The following is a 26,360-nucleotide window of genomic DNA, read 5'->3' as shown; positions in this document are numbered from 1 at the left end:
GAAGTTATTTTTTGTTTGTGAATAAAAATGGTACAATTTCCTTGGCAGTATGAGTGCAATGTGTGATGTCAAACCTCGGATGCTACTGTTACCATAAAATCTAAAATCAATTTTTTTCCCCAGTTTTATACACAACTGTGTTATATTAGCGAGACAAAAAACAAGCACAGTAACCATTGTCAATGAAAGACTGGGCTAAGACAGAGGTGGATATGAGGGATATTTCAAAGGTCCTCTGCCGTAGTGACAAAACATCTAAACATTTTAGATGGACATACTTACACAATGCCAAAGAGACACTGAATTTTAGGGGCACTGACAATTTACATAGGAAAGTAATTTAGTTTTGGCACGGGTGAAGTGTTTTGGGACAGATATGAGGTTTTGCAGGTGAACCATCCAAGTTTATTTTGCTAAAATAACCAAGAGTGTTGAGAAAGTCCCATCTGTTTCAGGAAATGAGCCAAAGCAATTGAGAAGGATCTTTGCATTTTGGTGGTGCCGACTAATTATATGGGAAATGAATTAGCTTTGAAGCATGAGTGAACGGTTTTGGGAGAGAAATAAGCTTTTGCAAGTGAGCTATGGTGTTGTTCTGAACAAAGACTGTTTGTCCAAATGATCTGATAGAGTCGTGAGAATGTAATTTCCGTTTCAAGAAATGAGCCGAACCAATGGAGAAAAACTGTAAATCAGCAGCAACAACTCTTGAGTAGAGGTTTAGCCACAGGACAAATCAGGATTTGAAAGAATTTTATTGAAACAAAAGATTTCCAGTCCCTTATGGTTCTCAAAAAAAGAAAAAAAAGCGTGCTTTTGGTTTTTAGCGCCAACATTTCATCCATGAGTCTTCTCCCTCCAAAGTCCTCCTGTCGCCCACCTGCTATTTTTGTTACTTTTTGCTTGCTCAGCATCAAGAGAGGAGAAGAAGAGTATTGACGAGAAAGAAACAAAACGATACAAACAGATAATTTTGGCACACTTGACTCACTTGATACATCCTGCACAATAGTCACTGATGCTCACTCACAGTGGATTTGGAGGAGGGGGGTTTGTTTGTTGAGCCTTCATGATAAATTCCACCTTCCTCACATCAACTGACGGCAAATGAAAGCCTGCTTGGTAACTGAGGACTGTTCATGTAGCGAGTGAAGCGTGTGCGCCAACAAAGAAAATAAGTAACTTCCACGGGGAGTGGCAAGGAGATTAAAAGTGCTGATTTGTCATATTCACATCAAGTTATCCATAATGCTGACCGACTGGACTCGTCTTCGGCTTCTTTGAGCTTGACCTCATCTTCACGTTAAGAGGACGAAAAAGGCAAAAGTGGTAACAGGGCAGCAAAAGACGGTCGAGGATGGCTTCGTGTTAGCAGTCGCCTCTATGGACGAGCGTGGGGGGAGGGGGTGGGCGGGATATGTGCGGACATAACGTTCTGACATGGAGATAACCTCCAGATCTTTGTAAGAGTAAGAGCGCCTCAAGAAAAGCCTTGAGGAGCTTGCAATGCATTGAACTGAATGAAGGCGGCTCGTCTGAGGTGATTTCTTCTGGAACAGGGGCGTCCATTTGTGGCTGGTACCTCACTGTTAAGTTTTTATTGTAAGAAATGAAATGGAATCCGGGACGTATCAGAGCACTAGCAAGGTAAATTAGTTGAAACTTTGACTGTTCAAACAAGATATGACACCAGACTAGAAACTACAGCATTTGTCACAAAACCGAGGTGAATTGTTATTTATTTATTGCATTTTTTTAATGGATTTAGCATAACTGCTCCAATTAAAGCCTGTATTCAATTAATTGCCGAGTCGTGTATAGTCACCGGGTGTATGGTCTACAAAAGCAAGGGGTCTCGAACTAGCGTGACTCAAAACGCACTGGGATTAATAGCTGTGGCTGTAGGCAACTTCCGGATGTAATCTTTATTAACTCCACAAAATGGCAGCAGCTGCATTTGACTTGTTAATAAAGGACAATGTGGTCAAAGGGACCGATATTCTCCTTTCCATTTTCTCATGCGCTACAAATCCTTATAAAAGTGAAACAATTAAGTTGCTGTGTATAATAAGGTTTCGCATTTCACATCATCTTCCCAATTAACGCCTTGTCCTCTCTGCGGTTATGAAAATACACCCCCCCGGCTATAATGACGGTGGCTCTTTAGCATGTATTATTAACTATATTGGATTGTTTTTTGTCTGAAAATGTTCGGACACCCCTGTTCTAGAATAAAACAAGCAAAACTCACCATTTAGGAGCATTGCTCTCTTTTAAAGAAAATGGACATCGAGACGAGGCAAGGCAGCTTCTGAATAAAATACTGGCTGACATTCAAAATGAAGGAGATGCAGCCTTTAAGGGTACTGATTTTCCCCACACTTTGAGGGTCTGAAAATAAATAGAAAAAAACATTCACCTCCATATATAAAAGGGGGAAGACTATCTCATTTTTCCTTTAACTGAAAACTTTAATCTTCTCAAAAGCAGGACAGACGTCTCCTCCTCCAGAAAGTGTTTTTTGTGTAATTCCCTGATTCTTTCACATGACAATAAGAAAGGTGGGCTGAGAAAAACAGCTTCACCTTTTTTTTTTTCTTTCTCGGATGTGTCCGTATACCACACTAGGAGGCCCGGCATCATCGTATCTTCCCCCAAAAAGAAAAGTAAAGAGAGGACAACAAAGATCTCATGTCCTTGTTTAAGTCCTCATGTGTGAGGCTTTGGCCTAAATGAGGACAAATCCTCATTGAAAAAAAAAAAAAAAAATCAAGTACTGTACTTTCAGAGTTGCTGTTGATCATACTCAGCAATGAGTCTTTTGATATGTGCCAGTTTGTTGTGTAGATATTCACAGCGGTTCTTCTCTTGGCTATAGTGGGGATTACGCTGTAAGAGATGCATGAAAGAGCACAGTCAGGCCAAGATAAAACACTCATTTCACTTGCTTCATGCACACACTGGCAGCCAAATGTCTAATCTAAAACCATACTAGAGTGGATTACTATGTTGTTAAATATAGTCGTCCGCCGCTACATCGCGGTTCAAACATAGCTCCCTCGCTCTATCGCGTCACTAGGTGTCAGTAATGTTACATTGCTGAGACATTAACCTTAGATTACATTACCTTCACACTGCATGGAGTCAGCCATGGCATGACCGGCATGGCATAGTGAATACAAGTTCCCCTCCCATTCTATGTGGAAGTGGTACGTTTTTTGCTTCTTTCTTTGTCCTTCTTCCCCACTCTGATGGCAACACTTAAGTGCACAGCTTACTTAAGTTTATAGCTAACTTGAAGGCTAACTAGTTAGCTTAGTAGCTTGCTGTATGCTATGAGTGGCAGCTGTCTTATGTCCCTATAGTGATCCTGTAGCCTGTGCATTAGTGTTGCACAAAGTAATGTAGCAAAAAAAAATAAAAATAGGAGCGTAAAGGCGACTATAGGGATGTTATTTCATGTCTACAGGGCTCTAATAAATGGTAAAAACCATATTTAGACAATCAAACAGGTTTTCTATAGTCTAACTCCAAAAATATTCCATTTATTAATATTGAATCTTACTTCTCAGAAATTCACTTATAGCAGTCGGGTCTGGAACCAATTAACTGCGATAAACAAAGATGACTTTATTGCAAAAAATGTCAATAATTTAAGAAAAGTTGTAATTTCTTCTTATTTTTTTAAAATTCACAATCTGGGTGAAGGTTGAGCTCAATTTAGCAATTAGGAGCCCATATAAGCTTGATAAAGTACAAACCATTGACTGACATTTGACCCAGATGTGAAATATTTGGAAACACTTGCGTTTGACTGGTACTGCATGTATCTGAATATGTTAAATGGGATTACTATCTTTGATTTTGTGCAACATTTTATATTATACATCAATACTATGATAATTCATGATTATATCATGCCATTGGAATTGCACCTAATTTGAATAAACGAGCTGTCATGAAATGTTTTAAGTTGAAGGGACTGTATGCAGCGGATTCAACCATCTGCCTAGAGAGCGCTAACTTTAGAACGTACTGCCAGCACCATATATCGCCTCTTCCTGCTTTGAGAACATCATTGCAAACGTGAAGCATGCATATGCACTAGTTACGTTTGTTGCTATCATTGAGACATGCATTGACATGTACGTGTATACGAGAGAGTGGGGAGTGACATCTTACCGGGCAGTAAGAAAATTTACCACTATTTTTATTCAGTTTAACTCGTAATGATGAAAAATGAAGATATTTGTTGTCCAGTCTGTTATTTTAAACCACTATTGGTAACATATGCTAGCTGCTGCTGGTGGTCTTATATTTTTTTGTTTGAAAAAATAGATTTTGAAATTGGAAATGGAAAATTAAAATAAAAAAAATTGAGAATGGAATTCGAATACAGTATATAGCCCCTTTAATCAAACAAAATAAAAAAATGCAGATTGTACACAAAAATAAAACCACAACCCCTTTTTTAAAATGTGCAAATACAGTGGAACCTTGGTTAACGTCATAAAACTGTTCCAGAAGGTCCGACTAACTGAAACGTTCAAATAAAAATCATGTAAATCCAATTAATCCCTTCCAGAAAGCCAAACGTTAATACAAAACATGTTTTTATAGTTTTACAATTATACTTTTACATGCATAAAACAATTCTAAATGTATTTAAATGATGAATAAAAGGTATAATTATAGTTATTTCTTGAATTCAATAGTGTTTCTCACTTCAAATCACCCAACATGTAGCCAAAGAAAGTTGTACCAACAAGATAAGAAACACTGTTTACAGTAATTCAAGAACTCAGAGCAAAACAGGAAGGTGGCATCTGTGTTGACCTCACTGCTACACCGTGTCTTTGGCAAGAGTCACGTCTTCAATGAAGGTAAACGTAACCTTAAATGTTCATTAATCGCTTTCATTCGTCATTTGTATACATTTAGAACTGTCTTATGTCATGATGTAATAACAATTAAAATGAAGTGCCTAAATTAAGGCAAGTCCACATTGTGCACTTTGCAGTGTTTTGTTATGTGTGGAATCTGATGCCAACACAAAGAACTTTAATAAGTCTGTATTGAGAAAGAGTCAGAATTATTTTAGACATGAGACTTGGCCACACACAAAAAAAGATTACAAGAAGCAGTCCTTTGCTACTTTGTGTCCTTTCTCGCTCCCGTAAATTACCCCCATCCCACAAATAGAAACAACAACTCATCATTTGGATAGTATATGAACATTTTTTTTGTTTTTTTTTTTACATCTAAAACCATTCATTCCAATGTGTTCAAATGTCAAAAACCCACCTTTTTTATTCTATGATACTCTTGAAGTATCTGATTATGGATTGTCTGTGAAGGAAAGTGAGCACACATTTTTTAAATGCTGGAGTTACATGAAGATATTTGTTGAGTACATATATTCTCATAAACTGCACCTTGTACTTGTCTGTGCCTTGTTGGAGCTTCTTAAGCTCATTGTCCAGCACAGTGAAATGCTTGGTGATGCCCTCTATCCGAGAGTGTAGACGGCGGTACTCGCTGTACTCAGAGTTGAAGTCATTTTTATACCTCTGACGCTGCTCTGGAGAGCTGATCATCGTGTACTTCCTGCAGCAGACAATTTGAGGAAAAGGTTACAATAAAATTAAGACAGGATGAAACCTCTAAGGTTGAACATGATCCAATTCTGGTGCGATTTGTTTGCATTTGAAAGTGTTTTTGCTTTAGGAAATAATGGAAATAGAAATAATTCTCTTACTAACTGTACAGGTAATGTGTTACGTTTTATGCTACACTGGAACATTCATACAAGTGTCAAAACAAGCTAACCGCTGTTATTAGCGAATAAAATGCGAGTTACTTCACAAAACGTCCGGTATATGTTATGATGTACTTCTTTTAACCATCCTTTGTTATGGTGCGGTGCAAAAACATCCAAACAAAAAGCTCTTGTGAGAACTTCAGACATCTTGCACAAAGTCATGCAAGACAGCAAGTCATCTTTTGGATTAAAAAAGAGCAAAAACAGCCAGAAAAAGCTAAACTTCCAGCTCATGGGAATGCTCACTGAACTGAAGTCTAACAAGATTTGTGAACTCCTAAGTGTGATGAAACCTTGCAGACTTACTTTTCCAGAAAATTGTGAAGGAATTTCCAATTGAACAGCTTTCTAAATGAGAGAATCCTCTGTAAATTCATTAAAGGATGGAGGAGACAGGGAGCCACTTTAGAAATGCAACATGGTTGAAATACTTACGATAGATAGTCAGTCACCTCAGGTGATGACAAGGAAATACTGGTGCTGTTGTTGCACATCCCATTCATATCTGGAACAAAATGTGAACAGGTCATCTTTAAACCAGTCTAATAATGGTGAATAAATAAGTAAATAAAGTAAATAAGTCTTCTAATGGTGCATTCGAGACTGCTGGGAAATATCATATTGAAGCTTGGTCCAACCTCCAAAACATCCAGCAGAATGTAAACAAAAAGTACTTTTTAAACATAGATTTGACCAGATGTCTTGCATAGATGATAAAACAGTAAACTGTAGCTACACATCCATTTTCATGCAGAACCTGTTGTGTTAAATGGTAATATCTAAAATAACAAACACATTCCGATAAAAAGAAATATCTAAAGGAGTGAGTGACAATCCAATACTGTATATGTTTCCAGGGGTCAGCAACTTTTAGCATCAGCTGAGCCATTAAGTCCCATTTCCACCAAATTAAAATTCCCTTGGAGCTACAAAACTTATTTGACTACTAAATTGAAGGTCACCCTATGTACTGTATGTGTATAGTTTCCTTAAGCGTATTTTCACGTTCCTTTTCTGTCTTCCTGTTCCTCCTGGCGGAGTAAGGAGCCGCACCTGTTGCCATCTGGCAATTGGTCATGTTTCTTAAGTCAATTTCAGATCAACATTTGCAATAGAAATGTTGTAATACATCAACTAGTACCACTCTCCGTGTCACTTTAGTTTACATTGTTTTTAGCGACTAAAGGAAGCTTAAAAGTGAAACAGTTGACCAGCATCATACGTTTACATCTCGTCAATATTCGGGTTAAGGTCAATATTCCGGTTTCTAAAACATTCGGAATAACCCGTTTATATGCGTGACGTGGAAAAAAAAACAAACAAACGTACAATCTTTTGACGCACGGTAAACTTCATGACGCACTGCGCATCATTTCCACTTCTTCCTGTATCCAAAAACAACAACACCGGCACGGTGGATACTGAACGCCATTGTTTGCATTTTGGTGCTGGTACTGACCCACCACCAGTACTTGACACTATTCTGTCTCACTTTCTTCATTAATGGAAGGCAAGAACGTGAAGAAATAGGAAATGGAGCCAGAGCTGTGCCATCCATAGCCATGCTACATCCCCAAAGTTCCCGGACACTTTTGAATATGCGTTCGTACAAACCCTGCTTCGCTCACGTTCTGATAGATTTCGCTATTGCGGCACTTTCTACGGTCAATAAAAGACATAATGTTCCTGTCTTTCACCACACTAACGAGGTGGCTTGTTTCCCCCCTCGCTCCAAAAGTGTGGGGTTTTGCGTGTCGTCCTGTTTACAAGTAGTTCCCGCCAAAGACTCATTTCGATTCATTTCGAATAGAACAAGCACAAAACACAAATTAATGTTACCTTTGATCGGGATATCCCGATAGACGTATACATGACTTGATTTTCAGATTAAAAAAGGAGTAACCCAGGGGTAATATTTGTGTTTTAAAAAAAATGGAATATGAGCATACTTCGGTTTTTCCAAAAGGGTTATTGGTGCTTAAATGGCCGTGCGCATCCGGGTTATTGCTAATATTCCGGTTATGATAGGGTTATTTGACTGCATGTAAACGTACTCGTTTCTCACCTAGTTCACTGACCAGAAACCATTGCCTCTAGCTCTTCAGTAGAAAATTGCACGCCACACGTTCAACTCCAACGCAGAACTTTGAAAGGCTCATGATAGCGTCAGAAAAGACGGTGTAGTGACTACACAAAAGCATAAACCAGCTGGAGCCATAGCAGTGGATGGGCTAAACAGCATAGCGCTGCAGGCAGCTCCAGAGCCGTGGGTTGCAGACCCCTGTCGTAGTCAAAGGCTGGGAAATAGTGATTTCCCAGTTTTCATTGCAGCATATTTCTTCTAATGCAAGCGGGTCCAAATGTTTTCCACCGAGGGCCAGATACAGAAAAACTGAAGGATGCAGGGGGCCATTTTGATACATTTTGTGAAGTACTTTAAAACCAATCCAATGAAGGTCAATATATGCTAAGCTATCTGAAAAAAACATCAACATCTTACCTTTGTGTTATAGGAGAAAATTAGTGTAATATATAATACAGCTCATATACAAGTATAATGCATTCATTTTATCTTGACAATAAGCCCAGGGCCAATAAAAAATGAGCTGGGGATATGAATATTCCCCCCCATCAAAAGACACTACCACTGGTGGTTTACTACTTTTGAGGGTATATAAAAGTGTCCAGCAGGGGTCTCTATTTAATCAGTGAGTCACAAACTGAACGAAATGAGTCAGTGATGACTAATTGGTGTCTTGGCCCTGCTTTTATCATGAAATCTCTACTCTGATGTACCAATGATGGTGATGCTATTTACCCTGCCCAAAATCTTGAGTTAACGTGAATTTCTATTTGTTGTGTCTTTTTGTTGTAAATGACACATGAAAGACATGTAAAATGCAAAAATGCATTGAAGGATTGGGACACAGCTAATTGGACAAAACCAGCAACTCACTTGTGCTTTTGAATGGAATACTGTTGCTTTTGAGGTTTTCTGGGCTCATGTCACAGGTTCTGTCAGGCTCAAGCATTCTCTCCTCAGCACTTTTCCTCTCCTTCTCCTCCTCTTGGCCTCTCGCCCTCTCCTTGTTTGTCGTCTTCTCCTTGTCTTTATGCTTCTTGGACTTCTTCTTGGACTTTTTGCTGCTGGTGGCTGACGGACTCTTGTCGCGCGGGGCCGCCGTGGGGGACGCGCTGACCCCAGTGGCCATGGTTGTCGCCAGAGGGTGTTGACTGAGCCTCTCCGACGCCGCTTCCTGGGCATCGCAGTCTCGTCCGTTGTGGCTCGAGTCATTGCTGACGTCAGAAAGCGCTTCGAAAGGACGGGGGATGTCCAGTACGGGGAGCGGTTGAGAGCTGGATGTCAAAGTGGCGTCGGCCAAAGGAGCCGCCTGTGTCTCTGCTTTCCCGTTGGAGGAGGCCAACTTGCCGTTGATTGGTGTGGGTGCAGCTTTGCTTGCAAGGTGCGATATCCTCGGCTTCTTATTGACAAGAGGGTCAATGAAGTCTGCAGCAGGACGTTTCTGGCAGAAAAATTTGATGTTTAATATCAAACCACACTCACTATAAATACTACTGCAATCACAACGTTAACAGGCACGTTATTAGCTGTGGAGGACTTTCAGAGGAAAAGTAGATCATTTTATATTGCCTGTAAAAGAAGGCATTTATGAAACTACAAAGACGAAAGTGTGTTAATTGGAAGCAGGCGATAATTGGAGAGAGGCTTTTATTTCTAACAATGTGAAAACTCATACTGTATATAACAATTACATCTTTTAACTTTAATAATGACTTGAGAAAGTGGAAAGGAAAATGTAGCTCTCTTTGACCACATGGTCATTGATTAACAAGCACAATGCACAACACAGCTGAATAGAACCAATGTTGTAATAGCGGCAAGAAGCAAGCTGACTCAGCCAGCATTAATACCATTGACAAGTTCATTGAAGTGATGTGCGATACCACTGATTTTGTTTCCGATCCAATACTCAACCTTGAAAATGATTTCTTTTTAAAATTTTATTTTTGATTTTACATGAAAACAATGTTCATTAGTACAGTGAATGAATGGACATATTTTCTATATCAGGGGTGCCCATTACGGCGATCGCAAAGGTAGTGTTGGTCGTGTGTCACCTACATAATAACCGTCACTTTGTAGATGTCATATGCTGACAGCTGACATTGAAGCCCCTCCTGATTCGCTGTTGTGTCACAGCAGCGACAAAAAAAGTGGCGAACAGATGCCTGTAGCCACACACGGATAATGCAACTTTCATCTTTATTATTCCGATTACGGATAAACTAACTGAGCGGTAAGATGCTTATATCTATTACAAAAGTTATCCATTCACTTGTAGCGGCTAGTTACGTAGAAAAAAAAGTCAATTGTTTCATGGCTGTGCTTCGTGTCATGATCTCCGCTATAGAAATGTGTTTTCCACAAGTTTGTTTGTTAAACTACTATTTCACAATGAATTAGAAAATGTGCCCATTGCTGAAAGCTTTTTAATTTGTTGCCTTGACTATGGCTGCATTGTCTTTTTGCATAATCCTTTTAATTTCTCATATACAGTATCTGTAATGTTTTACAGCAAAAAAAAAAAAATGGATGTAATACATGAAGTGCATATATTATGAACACTATGTAGCTATTTTCACTGACATACTACTCAGTTTATGTACACAACTATTGAGGAATTACGTGTAATCTTCACTGCAATACTGAATTGAATTGCGAATTATTGAATGATATCAACTATTTTGATGACCTGTAAACTTTACAACTGAATGTGAAATACTAATCATTACTATTTAGTATTTAGAATTAGTATATTAGTATTTACTAGTATTTAGTATATTAGTATTAGTATATATTAGTATTTAGAATTACCTGTCTGCCCTCTTGGCACTGGACAGATGAGAAGAGGATGAAAAGGCACAGAGTAAGGTATTTAAACTTAATTAATGCATTTGTTGTTCAAGCCTGTGAAAACGACCCTAATGTTGACATTACCGGCAGTAAATTTAAAATAAAAAAAATTTAAAAAATTCATGCCACAGCGACGCAGCAACAGCACGACAGAGCGGCGGCAGTCCGCCTCCCATGCAGCTCACCACCACGGCTTCAAAAAATTCTAAGGGAAACCCTGCGGTGGTAGATAAAGCTGGACCTTGACCGCCCACGATACTTCAAATACATCTCCTGCCATCTTGTGGAGTGGAATATAAAAATAGCTACATCAGGAGTTTGCCCACAGCCTCAGCTGAGTAATAATGAGTAGTCCAGAGTCTCGACTGGACGCAGGAGCAGTGTAGTAAATGCACACTTTGCTGGAGAAGCACACAAGCCCTTCTTCAGCGCTGTGGTTTACCACTGCTGTTTTGGTTTTGAAGTGCTCATGTATGCCTACACTGAACACTTAACATACCGCTTTCAATTGTTTCTGTTGTCATGTACTCAGAAAACACTGGGAGGAGGAGGCATTTTTATGACGCTAACAGGAAGCTCACCTGAGATGGCGAGCTGCTGGCCAACTCCTTGGGCGGGCTTTGTGGTGGAGGAGCAGTGTTGTTCTGAGCCTGGCACTGCTTCCTGTAAGAAAACACACACACACATGCACACGCAGTACGTAAACAAATAAGTCTTAGCAGAACAATAATGCTAAAAACTAACAGTGCCAGCCAAGTGTGGTAAACAAACATTAACATGGTGTGACAAGCAACTTCTAAATACAGCCTTCGCACTTTTATTGCAGACTGACAAAACCTAAAGCATGATCAATAGGGGGCACACACCATTTCACTCAATAAGATAAGTGTACGTGTGTGTGTGTGTGTGTGTGTGTGTGTGTGTAGGGGCCCAGTTAGATAGTCTTGTGGTAACCTAATGACAGATATGGCTGAACCTTGGACCAGTGCCACACACGCATCAGCATGTGCTGGAACTGCATCACGCGCAATACAGTCATGTGTGTGTGTGTGTGTGTGTGTGCACGCAACATAAGTACACACACATATAGGAACAACAATCCACAAGACTGACTCACTACCAAGGAATCTGAGTAATGTGGAGGATGACATTTTGTTTGTGTTCATGTCCACCCTAGTGCCGGAATAATACACTTTATAAGTGGATCAAAGTACTGGGACACCAAGCCATTGCATATAGGAAGTGAACACTGAAGAAAATATGGCGTTGGACCCACCCCCTTTGCAGCAACAACAGCTTCCACTCTTCCCGAAAGACTTTTGTACACTATGTTAAACCCTTTTCACAACTTTTCTGAATTCCAAAGCTGATATAAAGCAGCAGTTTTGCAAGAAGTAGCATTGGTGCTCCACAAATAATCTCATCATACTGAGTTTAGTTCTTGATCCCACAATATAAAAACAAACTGAGTGTCTGAGATATTGCTGCCTGCTCTATTAATAGCGGCCTGGAAGATTGCCTTTCCTTAGGAGCAGAAGAGGAACCAGATTTTTTCCACTGGGAAGAAAGCCAACAGCTCATGATGTCAATAAACAAAATGCTTTGCTCTGATGACACCACAAAAGTCATTCTGTGGATGCACTTGACATTCTAGTAAATACAATAGGTGCCTTCTGAACACCTGCAATTACAGGTTATTAAATAATGTGTGACTGCATCTACTGTGACGTGCATTTGACACCTACACATGAAAATGGATGCCAACATTAAAAGTTTTTGCATGTGCAGTATACAGCCCACTTTTCATTTAGTGACACATCTCTCAACAACGCACAACCCTCCCTTCCTCTTGAACATCATTGTTACCTGTCCTGTGTTTTATGTACTGTGTTCCAACTCCCTCACTTATGTAGATTAAAAAATTTTTATAAAGTTTAAATATTACCAAAAAAGGAATTAATTTCACAAAACAAAGTTTTATAAAATTGTAAGTCGTAAAATACATAAATCTCTTTTTCATTTGAGGATAATGTTCTAATTTCACAAAATAATAAGCTTTGCCTCTTCCTACTTCTTTTGGACATGTGGAAGTGTGAAATGAATCATGTGATGTATTCCATTGTAACTTGCATTCATGTTCCAATAAAATTAAACCAAACCAAACCAAAGTCATAATCTTACCAGAAATTGAAGTTACCAGAGTAAAGCAGCAAAAAAATCTCAGAATAAAGTTGTAATATTTATAGAAAAATAAACAGTTTACAAGAATAAAGTTGTAATATTAAAATGTATTTCATGTAATCTTACAACCTTATTCTCATAATGTTACAACTATTCCAACTTTAAGTTTATTCCTTTGAGTTTTAATTCATTTTGTACTGGTATTGGTACTCATATTGGTACATTTTGTACCAGGTGTATTATTTTCAGCCTGGTCCTGATACATGTAGCATGAGGATCTTTTTACAATTATCTCCAGCAAGAAACCTCAGCAAACACGTGTTACAAATGGAAGCGGCCTTACCTTAACAAGATTCTCTTGAGAAGCTGCTGGTCTCCTTCCGTGTATCCAGGCCAGTCTTTATGAATGTCCTTATATAAAAAGTCTTTCAACGTAAGCGTGTTATCTTTCCCATTCAGGTTTGCCACCTAGAAAAGGACAAAAAAGACCAGAGTGAGGATGCCGTTGAGAAATTTAAATCCTTAGAAGTTTCAAGGTGACCTGTTGCAGGTGGCTGTCCAGGGAGTCCTTGTCTGACTGCAAGAGGCCGTCCTTCTGCAACCTCAGTAGCAGTTCGGGCTTCTTGTAAGGCTTGAGGGCTAGCAGGTGCACCAGGCGCTCTCGGAGTGGCCGGTGCTGAGCGCTTGCTTTCTTCATTGCGCTGCTGGAGATGATGACGGGTCGGGAAGTCCGCCGCGAGGGGGCCACGTCGGACAGGGCAGATACCGGTTTCCGGATCTGAACTCTTTTGCCTGAAGAATGGGATGCAAAACTTAAGACACCAAAACAAAGACGCCACAAGATTGATCTTACATTTTTGACTGCACATTTAATCAACAGAGGTTTTATAAAAAGATACCGTACACTAAATGGCCAAAAGTATTGAGACCTGGAATTGACATGCCCTTTTTTCCTGTCTGTGGGATTTTGGCCATGTATGAGGTCAGAGGTAATTGATACTGGACTTGAGAGAAGGCCTGGTGTGCCAGCTCCATTCTCACTTATCCCCAAGTGGCCAACAGACAAGTTCTTCCAAAGCAAACTCATTCTAGCATGCCAATCTGGGCCATTCTATGAGCCGTGAGAACAACAAAAGGCCATCCCCAAACTATTCCGAATCGCAACCTGTCCGAAAAGTGGTACAAGATGGCGCTGGCGCGTGCGCCCTGTTGTCTGTTGCTGCCAGAGGTGTGGCTGTTTTTGTTCATTCTAGTGTGTATTAATTTTAACATCAACTCTTTGATTGTGTACAGTCACCAGCCATTACACGGGCTTCAACAAGAAGCCTGAAGCCTGAACAAGAACACTGTCCCCGTTTTTGTGTCCTTGCCACCACGGTAAAAAAAGCGGTCGGCTGGTGAGACTGAAGGCTTCATTTGGACGTTTTTTTTTTTTTTTTTTTTTTAACCAGTTTCTGGATTTCACAGGGAGCGGTGTCACGGCTCTCTGTCGCCGAGCACTAGACCCTGTCGAAGCCAGGCTGGTACCTGTCCTTGGCCACGATCAGCTGTTCAGGACGCACGGCCCCTTGTCCCCTGGGGGTGAATCGGCACCACTTACAGCCTCTGTGCCGTGTTCCCCCAACTGATGCCGTGGACCTGCCGACCCCTGCCACGGTCGGCCTGGCTAATGCAGGGGTGGGGAACCTTTTTGGCTGAAAGAGCCATGAAAGCCACATATTTTAAAATGTATTTCCGTAAGAGCCATAACATTTTTTAACACTGAATACAACTAAATGCATGCATTTTGCGACAAGACCAACAATTTTAGAATATAAGTCTCTACATTTATTCTTTTTAATGACATTGTTATACTGAAGCTAATCAATAATAAATTAAAATACTTATTACCATTAACGCGACTTCTGGTGCTGCATGGTTTTGCTGATGGCTTTGTAGTGTGGTTGATACGTGGTGAGGTTAAGCTTCATGTCCTTCACTTGTGTTTCCTCCACTTGATTTGCAATCAAGATGGTACGATCATGAACAGTTCTTGCTGACAGAGGCATGTCTTTTATTCAATTGATCATCTTGTATTTATCCGAAGTTGTCAAAATGTTAATTTGCCACATAAAGCATGAATGTTTTGGCGTATTCGCCATCTGTCAATGGCTTTCCGTTCTTCACTATTGCTAAAGAATCAGCAAATCCGGCCAAAGACCAGTCAGCTTGTTGGCTCCATGCACAGAGTTGCTGCTGACTAGCTTGCACTCTGGACAGTAGTTCTTGGCATGTCTTCCTCCAGGCTGTCCCCCACTGGACATTTAGATGCAAATGTAGCATGTGTCGAAGTGCTACATTTGCATCTGGAAGAGGTGGCTGAGGACCGGGAAGTCTGGACTTCCATAATGAGGCAGCTGCCCCCGCGACCCGGATAAGCAAAAGAAAATAGCTGTAAGTTTTGAGGCAGGATTGAGTTCGGGAACTGTGTTTCTATAGCCAAACTTTTGCGTCTCAGCACACAACTATGGGCATTCAAAGTGTGCGTTCAAAGTGCGAAATCTCAATGCTTGACGAAAAAACGTCATCAATGAAACACAAAAAAAATAAACAAGTAAAAAGTGTGGGCTTTCTAACTGCGGTACATGTATGTTGTGCATTTCACCTGTACTATCACGTAGGGGTGGGATAAATAGTCGATTCTTCGCGATGCAGACATTGACGATTATTAATCGATTCATAAATGTCAACAATCGATGCTGACGGAACAAAAAAAAAAAAAAAAAAACGGAACAAAAAGACGGAAAGCGGAAGTGCCGCCCGGACAGTTTATGGTGGTGCACCTAAGTTTAAGATGCTACCAGAATGGCTAAGCGTAAACTCCGAACCGCACCCGCTGGATTTAAAGCGAGCGTCTGGAAGCACTCTGGCTTTCACGTAGTTGAAGGTGAAAATGAGCTGGACAAAAGCCAGACAACATGCAAGCTTTGTCATACAGGATTAAAGTATTTTGGGAACACGACAAATATGAGAAACCACGTAGCACTTTGTTGCACACTGTGGAACCCAGATACAACGTCCCATCGCAACGTTATTCCGCTGACACTGCAGTTGTGAATAAAGAATGAGAGCTGCTGGTACAGAAATCTACTGTATATATTGTATGAAAGCTGTTTTTGACTTTTCTATACAGCAAAAATATTATTTTGTCAGAGATTCTATGCTCAGGATTTTAGTTTGAATTCAGAAGTCTATCATTTATTTGTGAATAATGGCAGACTTTTTATGTTGGTTACTCAGAATATGCTGAAGTTTGTTAATTTTATACATGCTGCCACTGGTGCACTTGACTTTTCCTGCTGGTTCTGTGCAATGGGAAATATGTTGGTATATGTAACCTTAGATAATGGAAGTAAGTTCATCTGTTTCATGTTTATTTTAATTGTGGATCGTTACAAATATGCTTTGTTTTAGTAGTACATAGTGAGTAAAAATAAATTCTACATAGAAAAAGATGAGGCATGAAAAAAATTGACAAACTATTGATCACAAAAAAAGAGATGCATCGATAACTGTATCATCGCATCGCAGGCCTCTGAATTGTAATCGCATTGAAGCAGTGAGGTGGCCAGAGATTCCCACCCCTACTATCACGTATTACAAATGATGACAAACTTATGGTGAATAGGATGTGTTTTCTGCGGAAAAAAACAGCCAGTTTTGGTCGAAAAAAATGACCATTTGCAATTATGTGAACACTCAATCATGAAAGTGTGGTGATCCACTGTATTCCAACGCACAGGTGGGTGAACGCATTTGCCTCATGTTGGGATGCCAAGTAACAAATAACAAATAGACGTGTATGTTCCAAGAAGACAACTTGGAAGTTTGCAGAACACACATTTCCTCTTTTAACTATCTACTATCCTTTTTCCCAGCATCCAACGTGTCACTCACCGACATATCTACCACCGGGCTTGATGACAATGGCGCCCCTGCTGCGCGTCTCCTCTTCAACCTGGGCCATGCTCTCCCTTGCTTTCTGGTAGGAGTCGTCCGTGGCACATACGGTAATCTTGTCCTGGATTGCACCCAAACAATCCAGATGAATGCTACCCTCGCTGCCAAAACAAAGATGAGCGACCATGAGAGAGCAGCAACAGGCACAAGGACACAATAACTTCAATAATGAATGTGTTACATGTTATTACAGAAAATAACTATATCAGTTTTATATTTTTAGGACTTCAATAACCTTCACTATAATGAGCAAGCCACACTGATTCCCGGCACTAGCTTTAAAACAAGAGAACCAATGACCATCCCTCTGTGGGTTTTTACACACCGACTCACCAAATGCCTTTCTGTCTGACTGCCTTCACCCCTCCACTTCGACAATTTGGCAGAAAATGAGACGCTGCTGCAGCGAGGGAGGCTGAGCTCTGTCATTTTATGGTTTCAGACTGACTCTTTAAACGCTGATTATGATCCAGCCAGAGATGTGCATGAACTCCACATGACCCTAACTGACCCCCCGCTGCGTGAAATATTCCAAGACAGATTTGAGAGTTTTGAAAGTCACTGCTCTTCATTTTGGGCTATACAAGCTTTACCATCAGTTCCGGTTTCATTTGATTCAGTCAGCATTTTTTTTGCGCATGAGACGACTGAGAACGCGCGTGCATGTCAACGTGCTTTGGTGCAGACAGTATAGAAGGTACTTGACCCCCAGACTACTAAAGGTTAAGTTGTAGGAGTCTGGCAGTATTCCTCCTTGCACAATGACGCAGATAGCCCGATTGCCTCTAGGCTGTCTCCTGATTTATCCTCCACATTCTTGGCAAGTGGGAGACTCTAGCACCTCTGTAACATAAGAGATCCTGCAAAAGAGTCGCATCACCGTCTTATGGGCGTACTCACACTGAGCCATTAGTACCGTGGTGGACTTGAACACCGTTCCCCTGCCTCTCCTGGACTGTGCTCACACTTACTTTACTACTTTTATTATGCTGTATTACTGCAATTTTCCTGACTTTGTCTATTTCGTTCTGATTAGTTAGTTTGTGCAAGGTGCAGACCTACCAACCTTGGATAAATCTGGAGAGCAGCGAAGAGTACAAGTGTATTCAAGAGGCAAAATGTGTGTGGTGCATGAAAAGTGTGCATACGTTGGCTGGTCTGAAGGTGGTGACTGTCACAAATTAATTGCGAGAGGAGTGATCGCATTAATCAAATGTCTTTATTCCGCAAATTTGTGCGTGAATGAGTGTGCCGTGGGATTCACTTTTTGGATTATTCTGAGTGTGTGTAGTTATTGATATTGTGAAATGGTCAGTTATCATTAAGAACTTGCGAGGAGCAATAGATTTACAGCCATTTTATGACACGGCTATGTTGCACACGTGCTTGTGCATGCAATTGTTCCGTGCCCTGGCCCACCGATTCAAATCATGCCAGAGTAGGGGAAATGTACCCCACTTGAAAGCAGACCAGAGCACTCACACTGGCTGAATGTGTAGAACTTTAGGTATGAACAGGGCCCAAGCAAGGTATTTTTGGCCTAGTGTGAGTACGCCCTAAGAGGAGATCTGGCATTTATTTGCCTGTGGTTTTTATGCAGAACCAATTGAAGTGGGATTTTTCGGCAGCTGTGTGTGCACTTTCACACAGCGAAGCAACACCCCACCATCAGATTCAAGAGAGTGGGAGTGAGGGTATAAAAACTTCACAACCTGGTCCATTTTAGGAAGGGACATACAAAAACCCTTTAGGTAGATACTGAGTTGCTAGTACAGTAGATCCCTGCTATAGCTGGGGTTACATTTCAAGAACCTTGGAACCCAAGTTCTTTATAATACGTTTTGTCACCTATAACACAAAGTTTTGTCTTTAAATACATATCCAATTTATTTTTATACAAAATAAAAAGTAATAAAATGGCCACCGCATCCTTTAACTTTCCCATAAGGGGCCCTCACTGGAAAAGGTTTGGACACCTCTGCTCTAAACTCCATAATATGCCTCTCACAGTTTAACACATGTTCAATTCAGTTTTACACATTGAGAAACAATTATAGCCACACATATATGGTATATGCTATTATACAAAACGTGCAATTACACATCACATCATCTTGTCAAAGCATCTTCCTGCTGGAAAACGCAGCACTCTTTTTCCCCTGCAGATAGCGGCATCAAACCACATTCTATTTAAAGAACAACTACACTTTTTTTTTTTAAATTTTGCCAATCATCCACAATTCTTATGTGAAACATGACACATCTCTCTTTTCTGTGCGTTCTAAGGCTATAAAAACAGATAAAGAGGCAAGTAATTAATGCACGTAATGGGACACACCTATTCTGCATTTTATTGTTTATATACATGATGTGACTATGCAGGAATTCATGATAACGTAACCATGCCGTATTTTGGTCATTTTAAGCATTATTGGAACTTGCTTCCTGGACACATTGATTTCGCATAGCAACATAGAAACGAACGCTACACCTAGTGTTAATTTTTCCAAACTCAAAATAAAAAAAAAACACAGCAGCAGTGCCGGAAGCTCCAGTATGTAACGGTACCTTTCGGGAGTGGCCTGAGGTGTTGTGAGCGCGCCGCTGACGTGCTGCGGGAGAGTGTGTGATGAAACTAGTCGCGAGCCGGCTAGTAGCTAGCCGGTGTGGTGTGGCAAGGTGTCAGTACGCCAGTAACGCAGTTCTTCGGCGTAACAATGTTAATAACAACAATAATAATAATAATGTTGCTGTAGTTTAGTTAATATGCAAGTCACATTATGTAAATGGTGTGTTGTTGGCGGTTTTTGAATGTTTTACAGGCAGAATAGGTGTGTTACATTACGTGCATTTTTATGTACCTCTTTTTATATCTTTAGAACACACAGAAAAGAGTGTGTTCCTGTCCCACGTAAGGAGCGTGGATGATGGTCAGAATTCCAAAAAACATGGTAGTTTTGCTTGAAGTTACCATAAAAAATGTAATTTACAATTTAAAGCAGAGAAATGAAATGTCCAAATATGCAGGGGAGCGAATGTCAAACCCGAACCGCAACTAGACGGGGATCTACTATATAGTAGGTTTACCTGATACCAGTTAAAGGCAACCTTGAAGGGAGAGTGACTGATTGTTTTAATGATGATGCTTTGGTTTTATTATTTGGGAGCAGTGTCGTTTCCAGGCAAGGCTATATGAAAGTGGGAAGCGGGGTGTTGAACATGTCCTCACCTGGTGACATACTGCTGGATGCAGTCGAAGCTGCCCTGTGGGTTGTCTCTGCCCACGTTTGACAGGTAGAACGTAAACGTGCGTAGCTCATTGGTATTTTCTGACCGTGGTATTGAAATTTTCTGTGGGAGACAAAAAATTAAAACATGCGAGTCCAATACAGAAACACGGTGGATATAGAACACAATAACATCTCCGATTAACAATGCATAGCCTCTCTGTAGCATTCCCTGAATTGGAATCATTAGGTATGTTTATCTTGACAACTTGGCCAAAGCTTGAAAGAAGCCCCAGGCTGAAATGACACAGTAAAAATATTCAAGGATAAATGAGTAAAATTGCCTCTCCCTAGGCAAAGAAAGAAGCAAGCAAGTGTGGGAATGTGTGGTTTTGGTTGTTTTTCATCTCATTATAACTATTGTTTGAATTGGGAAAAAAAAAAGATATTAGATCTACCCGGGGCCTGAGTAAATGTGCTCCAGGCATCCTCTTACTGCAAAAACACTGAAATCCTTTCAAAACCACACCTACATACACACACACACACACACACACAAGTTGAAGTCAACTGCCTTCCATTCACCCGTCAAGGTAAGTGTTCTGGTTCATGCAAAAACACCAAAAGTTCAAAACATTATGAACATAACTCATAACATGCTATCACCCCCTCCCCCCCATGAAAGCTTACTTCTAGCTGTGGGTTTTGCTTTTTCTTTATCTTTGTGCAGTTTTTAAAATTGTAATATCAGTAGACTAGGGCCAACATGGAGTAAAAGAAGAAGAAGACAAAATATCTCCAGGAAGTTATGTGAGGTAAACATTCTCACACTCCAAACACTAACACTCTAGCACCACCATCGTTATTTGTTATCAAAGTTAAGGTTGAATGTTTTATTTATTTTTATATTTTACTATTAATAGTGGTCAACTTAATATCAAAAATTTAATAAACTGGGGTTTTATTATTTTTTTACAATGAACAGTGGTTAACTGACTTTTGCACTTGTTTGAAAGTTAAAAATATTGAAATAAAAAATTTAAAATGTTGTTACGATGGCCGCGCTAAAACAGATTTGTTTCTCCCTATTGGAAAAAATGGTTTCCTAATCCAAACAAGCTGAAGGTTGACCACAAGCACGTGACTGCTTTCACTGCACAGTTCAAGCAGTTCAAATGTGAAACAGACCCATGCTACTAAGCTCAGGTAAGAAAAGGACACATCTTCACATGCCCGGTCGTCTTTAAGTCCGAGTGTATATTCCTCATCCCTCCCGGTCGTGACACGTGGTCAGACGTCAGGCGGCTCAGCTCTGTTTACTGAAGGTCTTAACACGTGTGAAGGCTGCAGGTGGCTAACTATAAATACATGTCCTTTATTTCCCTTCCATTCTGCTCCACACCGGTATAACACACTGGCTCTTACTGCAGGCAGACTGACAACAAATAGAGCTTTTTGAAAATTACTACTGAGCCGTATGTTGCATTCTTTGGGTGCTAAGATTTTTATAAGGCTCTTGTTTGCTGTATTCACACAGCTGCGTTTACGTTATTGCACTCACCAACAAAACAAACGCTCGCAGGAAAAGCAAAACAAGGCACAGAGAGTGTAAACACACAAATCACTTTTTGTAACACAAATCACCAGTTTGTAATTTAGGGTTATTGCCCGAAAGTGTTGGTGGCACGGCTGGGCAGTTATACATTACAGGGATATAAAATGTAATGGGTTGCAATTTGAGCATATGCATCCAGGGATGACTGACGCAGGGAGGCGGACAGGCAGGACTGACGCAGTTTGACTCTGTGACTCATTGCAGAGTGCGAAAAGAACGAGGCTCCTCCACACCAAATGGCTCCCAGGCCTCTAGTGAACAAAAACATCGCATGTGTGGGATTTGGATTTGTGAACTTTCATAGTATTCATTATGTTTCTGTTATGTTATTAAATAAATATTGATGGTGAATTGCTCCAGATGTGTAGTTTAATGTTGTTTAGAAAGGATGTATTGGAAGGTTAAGGGTTAACTGGGTTTATTGCTTTAGTAATAAAAGGTATTCATCCCCAATTCTGTAATGCCACACATGGTTATATTGACTTTTTGTATATTATTGATGCTTTGCATAATTGTGACGAGTATGGGGACTTTTCAAGGCTCACGGTGCAGCATCAGTCAAACGGCAGCCAAAGCCCCCTAAAAGAAGTCGTCTCATCGTCTGTAAGCTGTACATGTTCTCTTGAAGTAAGCAAAATATGTTTTTGTCTTAATTAAGGTGATGATGTTGTTTTATATATATATATATATATATATATATATATATATATATATATATATATATATATCATACAGCTAATAGCAGGGGTGCGCCAGGAATCCTGGGCCCCATGGGAAAAAAAAAAAAAAACAACAACCCACGTTGGCCCTCCCTTTTTATTTTTCACATAATTACTAGGAATGTCCGATATTGGCTTTTTTTTCCAAAAACAGATATGCCGATATTGTCCGACTCTCAATTTCCGATATCAACTGATACCTATATCGATATGTGCAACATCACATATCTTTTTCTTGAGTAAAATTGTTGAAAAGTAACAATACTCTTAAATGAGTACAGTTGTTTTGTTGGCTACTCCACCCATCTCTTAGTAGATAATTCATGTATTACATATTTTATATAAGAATATATTTGTGTTTCTTGTGCCTTGATTTATGTTATTTTTGCAAAGATTCAATTTATTTTTAGTTATAGTGTTATAATTCAAAATACATGAATTTACTGATTATTATTTTGATTGATAACTTTCATGTTCGTATTTTATATTCTTATTTTATTGCATTAAAACTACTACATATGGCTTTTAGAGCATGCGAGGCAGTTTTGAGAGCACTATTTTGCGCTCTATAGCTGATGTAATGTGAATTACTACTGTGTGGGATCAATAAAGTTCTTATCTTAGCCATCTGTGAAGATAAAATACATTGTTTTTGGTGCCTAACTGTTTCCCAAGTATATTAGTGCGTGTGTGAATGTATAGACGAGAGGCATTAATTTAAATTTCTTTGTAGAAAGTCATTTTATGAAGTACATTTCCTTGTATTTACTTACAGCACAGCCTTGCCACATCCAATATGGCAGTGACACTGACGTACGGCTCAGTGAAGCGGTGTCTACGTATGTTTAGAGCTCACATAGTTGTCAGCTAGTCTGCAATACTTGTTGGTAGTGTCTTGTCTGTCGTTATCTACCTATTACGTTGCTGTGTGATTTTTTTTTTTTTTTTTTTTAGCTCTTTCTTTATAAAACACCATGAGTAAGACTAGTGTGTGGAATGGTATACCCGCGCAATTTCTAAGGAGCTGGTAAGTTCAGCAGCACATTTTTAACTTCATGACCTAAATTTTTTGTATCGGCATTTATTGTAGGGAAAAAAATATATCACGTTTTTATGCCAGTATCGGCCTGATAATTATCGATGGATGATAATATCGAACTTCCCTAATAATTACCTATTTTTGGCAGTCAGGGGACCTTGGAATTGTCCTAACCTTTTCCCCCTTATAGGGCACCCCTAGTCAATAGCACCCATCATCAATAAATTTAAAAATGTACAGTTAATCCATGTGGTATTGGTATCGGTCAATTTCACTCATGTACAACCGGAATTGGTGGCAACTCTGATCACAGCATTCCCAGTTTAAACGCAACATACTATGATGATCATGATAATGATTAAGCTATTAGGTGTGACGACAGGCTGGTGTTTTCTGGTCTAAATATTGGAGGAGTAATAAATAATTGTGCACAACAGTTATAATTATCACACGATGTGATTTAATTTTAAGGTGTATATGATGCCACCAAAGAGGCCTTCCAGAAGCTAGGGACAGAAACAGGGTGGTTAGACAAGACAGCTGCCATTTACTGTTCTAATATTTAACAGTAATATAGTGGAAATGAGAGGCAATGTAAATATTTACTTTGCAAGTCAATTTTGGTGTGTGCTTCTAAATTTTCTGCTAGTGCTCCTAAAGTTTTAAAAAGGTAGGGGCCACTGTGCTCAGAGTAAAAAAAAAGTTAGTCTGGAACACTGCATTGTAACAGATGCTACCTTGGTACTTTGCTACAAGTTCTTTCTTGAATTCAATAGTGTTTCTCGGGTTGTCACAAGTATTGATACTCTGATTCTAAGTCGATATCAACCCGCAAAAAAGGCATCGATGCCTGCGTTTTTAGATATCGTCAGTGTCAACTACACAACTTTTCCATCGGCGAGCGGTATCGATTCTTGGCGCATGAGCACTGAGGCGACTGAGCAGCAGTGTTGCCAGTTCCGCTTATTATAAGCGACTTTGTTTTTTTTTTGTAAACTTGCTTGCCAAATCCCGAGTTCCCTGTTTTGGACTTGTTATCACATAGCTAGTCACTCGTTTGTCTCTCTTGAAACCTGGTGACACTGCTGAGCAGTCAGCCACAAAAAACGCCTGCTGTCTTAAAAAAAATGGCCTAGTACTGGTAAACGCACATCAACCCAGCTTATTGATAAGCCAGGTCGTATGAGTCGCTTGTGGAGATACTTAGCATTCGAGGTGGATGAATGCGCTGCAAATATACTGTAAATTCACAAGAACCGGCATGCAAACGCTACCTCTGAATGTTTCAAAACAGAGGGGAAAACACGATGAAATTGGCAAAAACCTGAGAGACAGGCACCCCTACTTGTTTAAAGAATTCAAGATGAGTAATTTTCAGTTTACTATCCCGAATATACGTTGCAGTTCTGTTATTGGGCTTGAGAGACAACTTACTATGAACAGAGATGGTTCACTAATAATGTCCCAATACCGTCATGATACGTACGTGACATTATGAGATGCACTCTGACAGTCTCTGAGCTTATGTTATTTGAACTAAAACTTTAGTCGTCCTTTACACTGTAAAGCAGCGGTCTCAAACCCGCGGCCTGTGTGCCATTTGCAGTTTACTTGACGGTTGGAAACAGTTTTCAATACAGTGGTGAAGTATTGAGAATTGTGGAAATTCACAGTTATTGGTATCAACTACTAAAATTCTGGTATCGTGACAACCCTGTGTTTCTCACATTCTTTATCAAAAGGTCTGGCATTTGCAACTTTCTTTGGTGTCATGGTGGGTTATTTTGCAGCTGTAGTTCAAATTTTTATTTACTTATTTTTTAAGCGCTCAGAACACTCAGAAATACGCAGTGCGCTTGAATGCCTCATCAGCGCAGGGCACACAGTGCTTTTAGGAGGAAGAAAAAAGACAAAGTGAATTGTTAATCATTCTGTGTGCCGTTTTATGTACAAATGTGTCCTAACTCTAAAATAACCACTCAGAGATAACAGAGTCATACTGTATTTTTGGGAATCATTTTTGTTGAACACCGAATCCTACAAAACTGGGGCGTAGGAAAACCAATGTTCCACTGTACATCTTTTATTTTTCAACATGACGCCTACAGTATTTGATTCTTTCTGCCATGTTGTTCATATTTCAAGTGATGTCACATTTTTGGAGCACCCTATTTAATACATTTTTCATATTTTAAAACAGGGTTCGGGTGAGCCTCTCTCTAAATCGCCTGGTTTCAATCAACGCCTCGCCTTCTTTGTGGTTTAGGTAAAACACATCATAGAAATCCCCAGACAGCATTTCAGTGTGCTCCCTCGGGGCTACTAGTAATACAATGGATGACATCAGGCTAATATGACTGGACGCTTAGTAAGTGCCACATCATTGCTTTTCTGAAAATCAGCTCACTATGTTAAGAGTCTTGTCAAACAGTCACAAACAGATGAGGTACGTATTTAAGACATCTCTAAACCACTGACAGACAGCACATCCTGTCTACAAACAATACTACTTTTTTGGCTACTGGTACAAGTGGATTTAAACAGGCTGTCCAACCACCCCCTCCTTCTCGTTCTGCCTGCAAGTCTGCTCATCTTCTCATTCTGCTTGGCATCAAGCAAACAATGCCTCTTTTCAGAGTGGCTCATTAGGAAGGACAGATCACTGCACAGTTCCTCTAGTCTCTGCAAAGGCAGAGAAGAAAGACGAGCAGAGAAATAGAAGCAGACAGACAATGGACGCCATATGGATAAAAGGTCAAATGGGGGGAAAAAACCCCAACAACTTTGGGCCACAATGTTGTCTGATGATTTCAATCAAGATAC

General features: G+C 39.9%; 1 protein-coding gene across 2 annotated transcripts in view; it reads right to left on the bottom strand.

Annotated features, from left to right (window-relative positions):
• Positions 1–721: 721 nt before the first annotated feature.
• Positions 722–26,360, bottom strand: part of ell (elongation factor RNA polymerase II) — a 47,843-nt gene continuing 22,204 nt past the window's right edge. For both annotated transcript variants that reach the window (XM_054790014.1, XM_054790015.1), the window contains 10 exons: positions 20,167–20,288; positions 16,875–17,038; positions 13,480–13,730; positions 13,282–13,406; positions 11,339–11,420; positions 8,778–9,345; positions 6,257–6,326; positions 5,436–5,607; positions 5,305–5,349; positions 722–2,889 (listed from right to left, as the gene is read on the bottom strand). In XM_054790014.1, the coding sequence (XP_054645989.1) occupies positions 2,785–2,889; positions 5,305–5,349; positions 5,436–5,607; positions 6,257–6,326; positions 8,778–9,345; positions 11,339–11,420; positions 13,282–13,406; positions 13,480–13,730; positions 16,875–17,038; positions 20,167–20,288 (1,704 nt within the window). In that variant the 3' untranslated portion in view covers positions 722–2,784. The remainder of the gene's footprint in view (positions 2,890–5,304; positions 5,350–5,435; positions 5,608–6,256; positions 6,327–8,777; positions 9,346–11,338; positions 11,421–13,281; positions 13,407–13,479; positions 13,731–16,874; positions 17,039–20,166; positions 20,289–26,360) is intronic.

The sequence above is a fragment of the Dunckerocampus dactyliophorus genome, chromosome 10 (assembly GCF_027744805.1).
Source record: "Dunckerocampus dactyliophorus isolate RoL2022-P2 chromosome 10, RoL_Ddac_1.1, whole genome shotgun sequence".
NCBI classification, from domain to species: Eukaryota; Metazoa; Chordata; class Actinopteri; order Syngnathiformes; family Syngnathidae; genus Dunckerocampus; species Dunckerocampus dactyliophorus.
The sequence above is the reverse complement of the archived record's forward strand: the minus strand, read 5'-3'. Positions and strand labels throughout refer to the sequence as shown.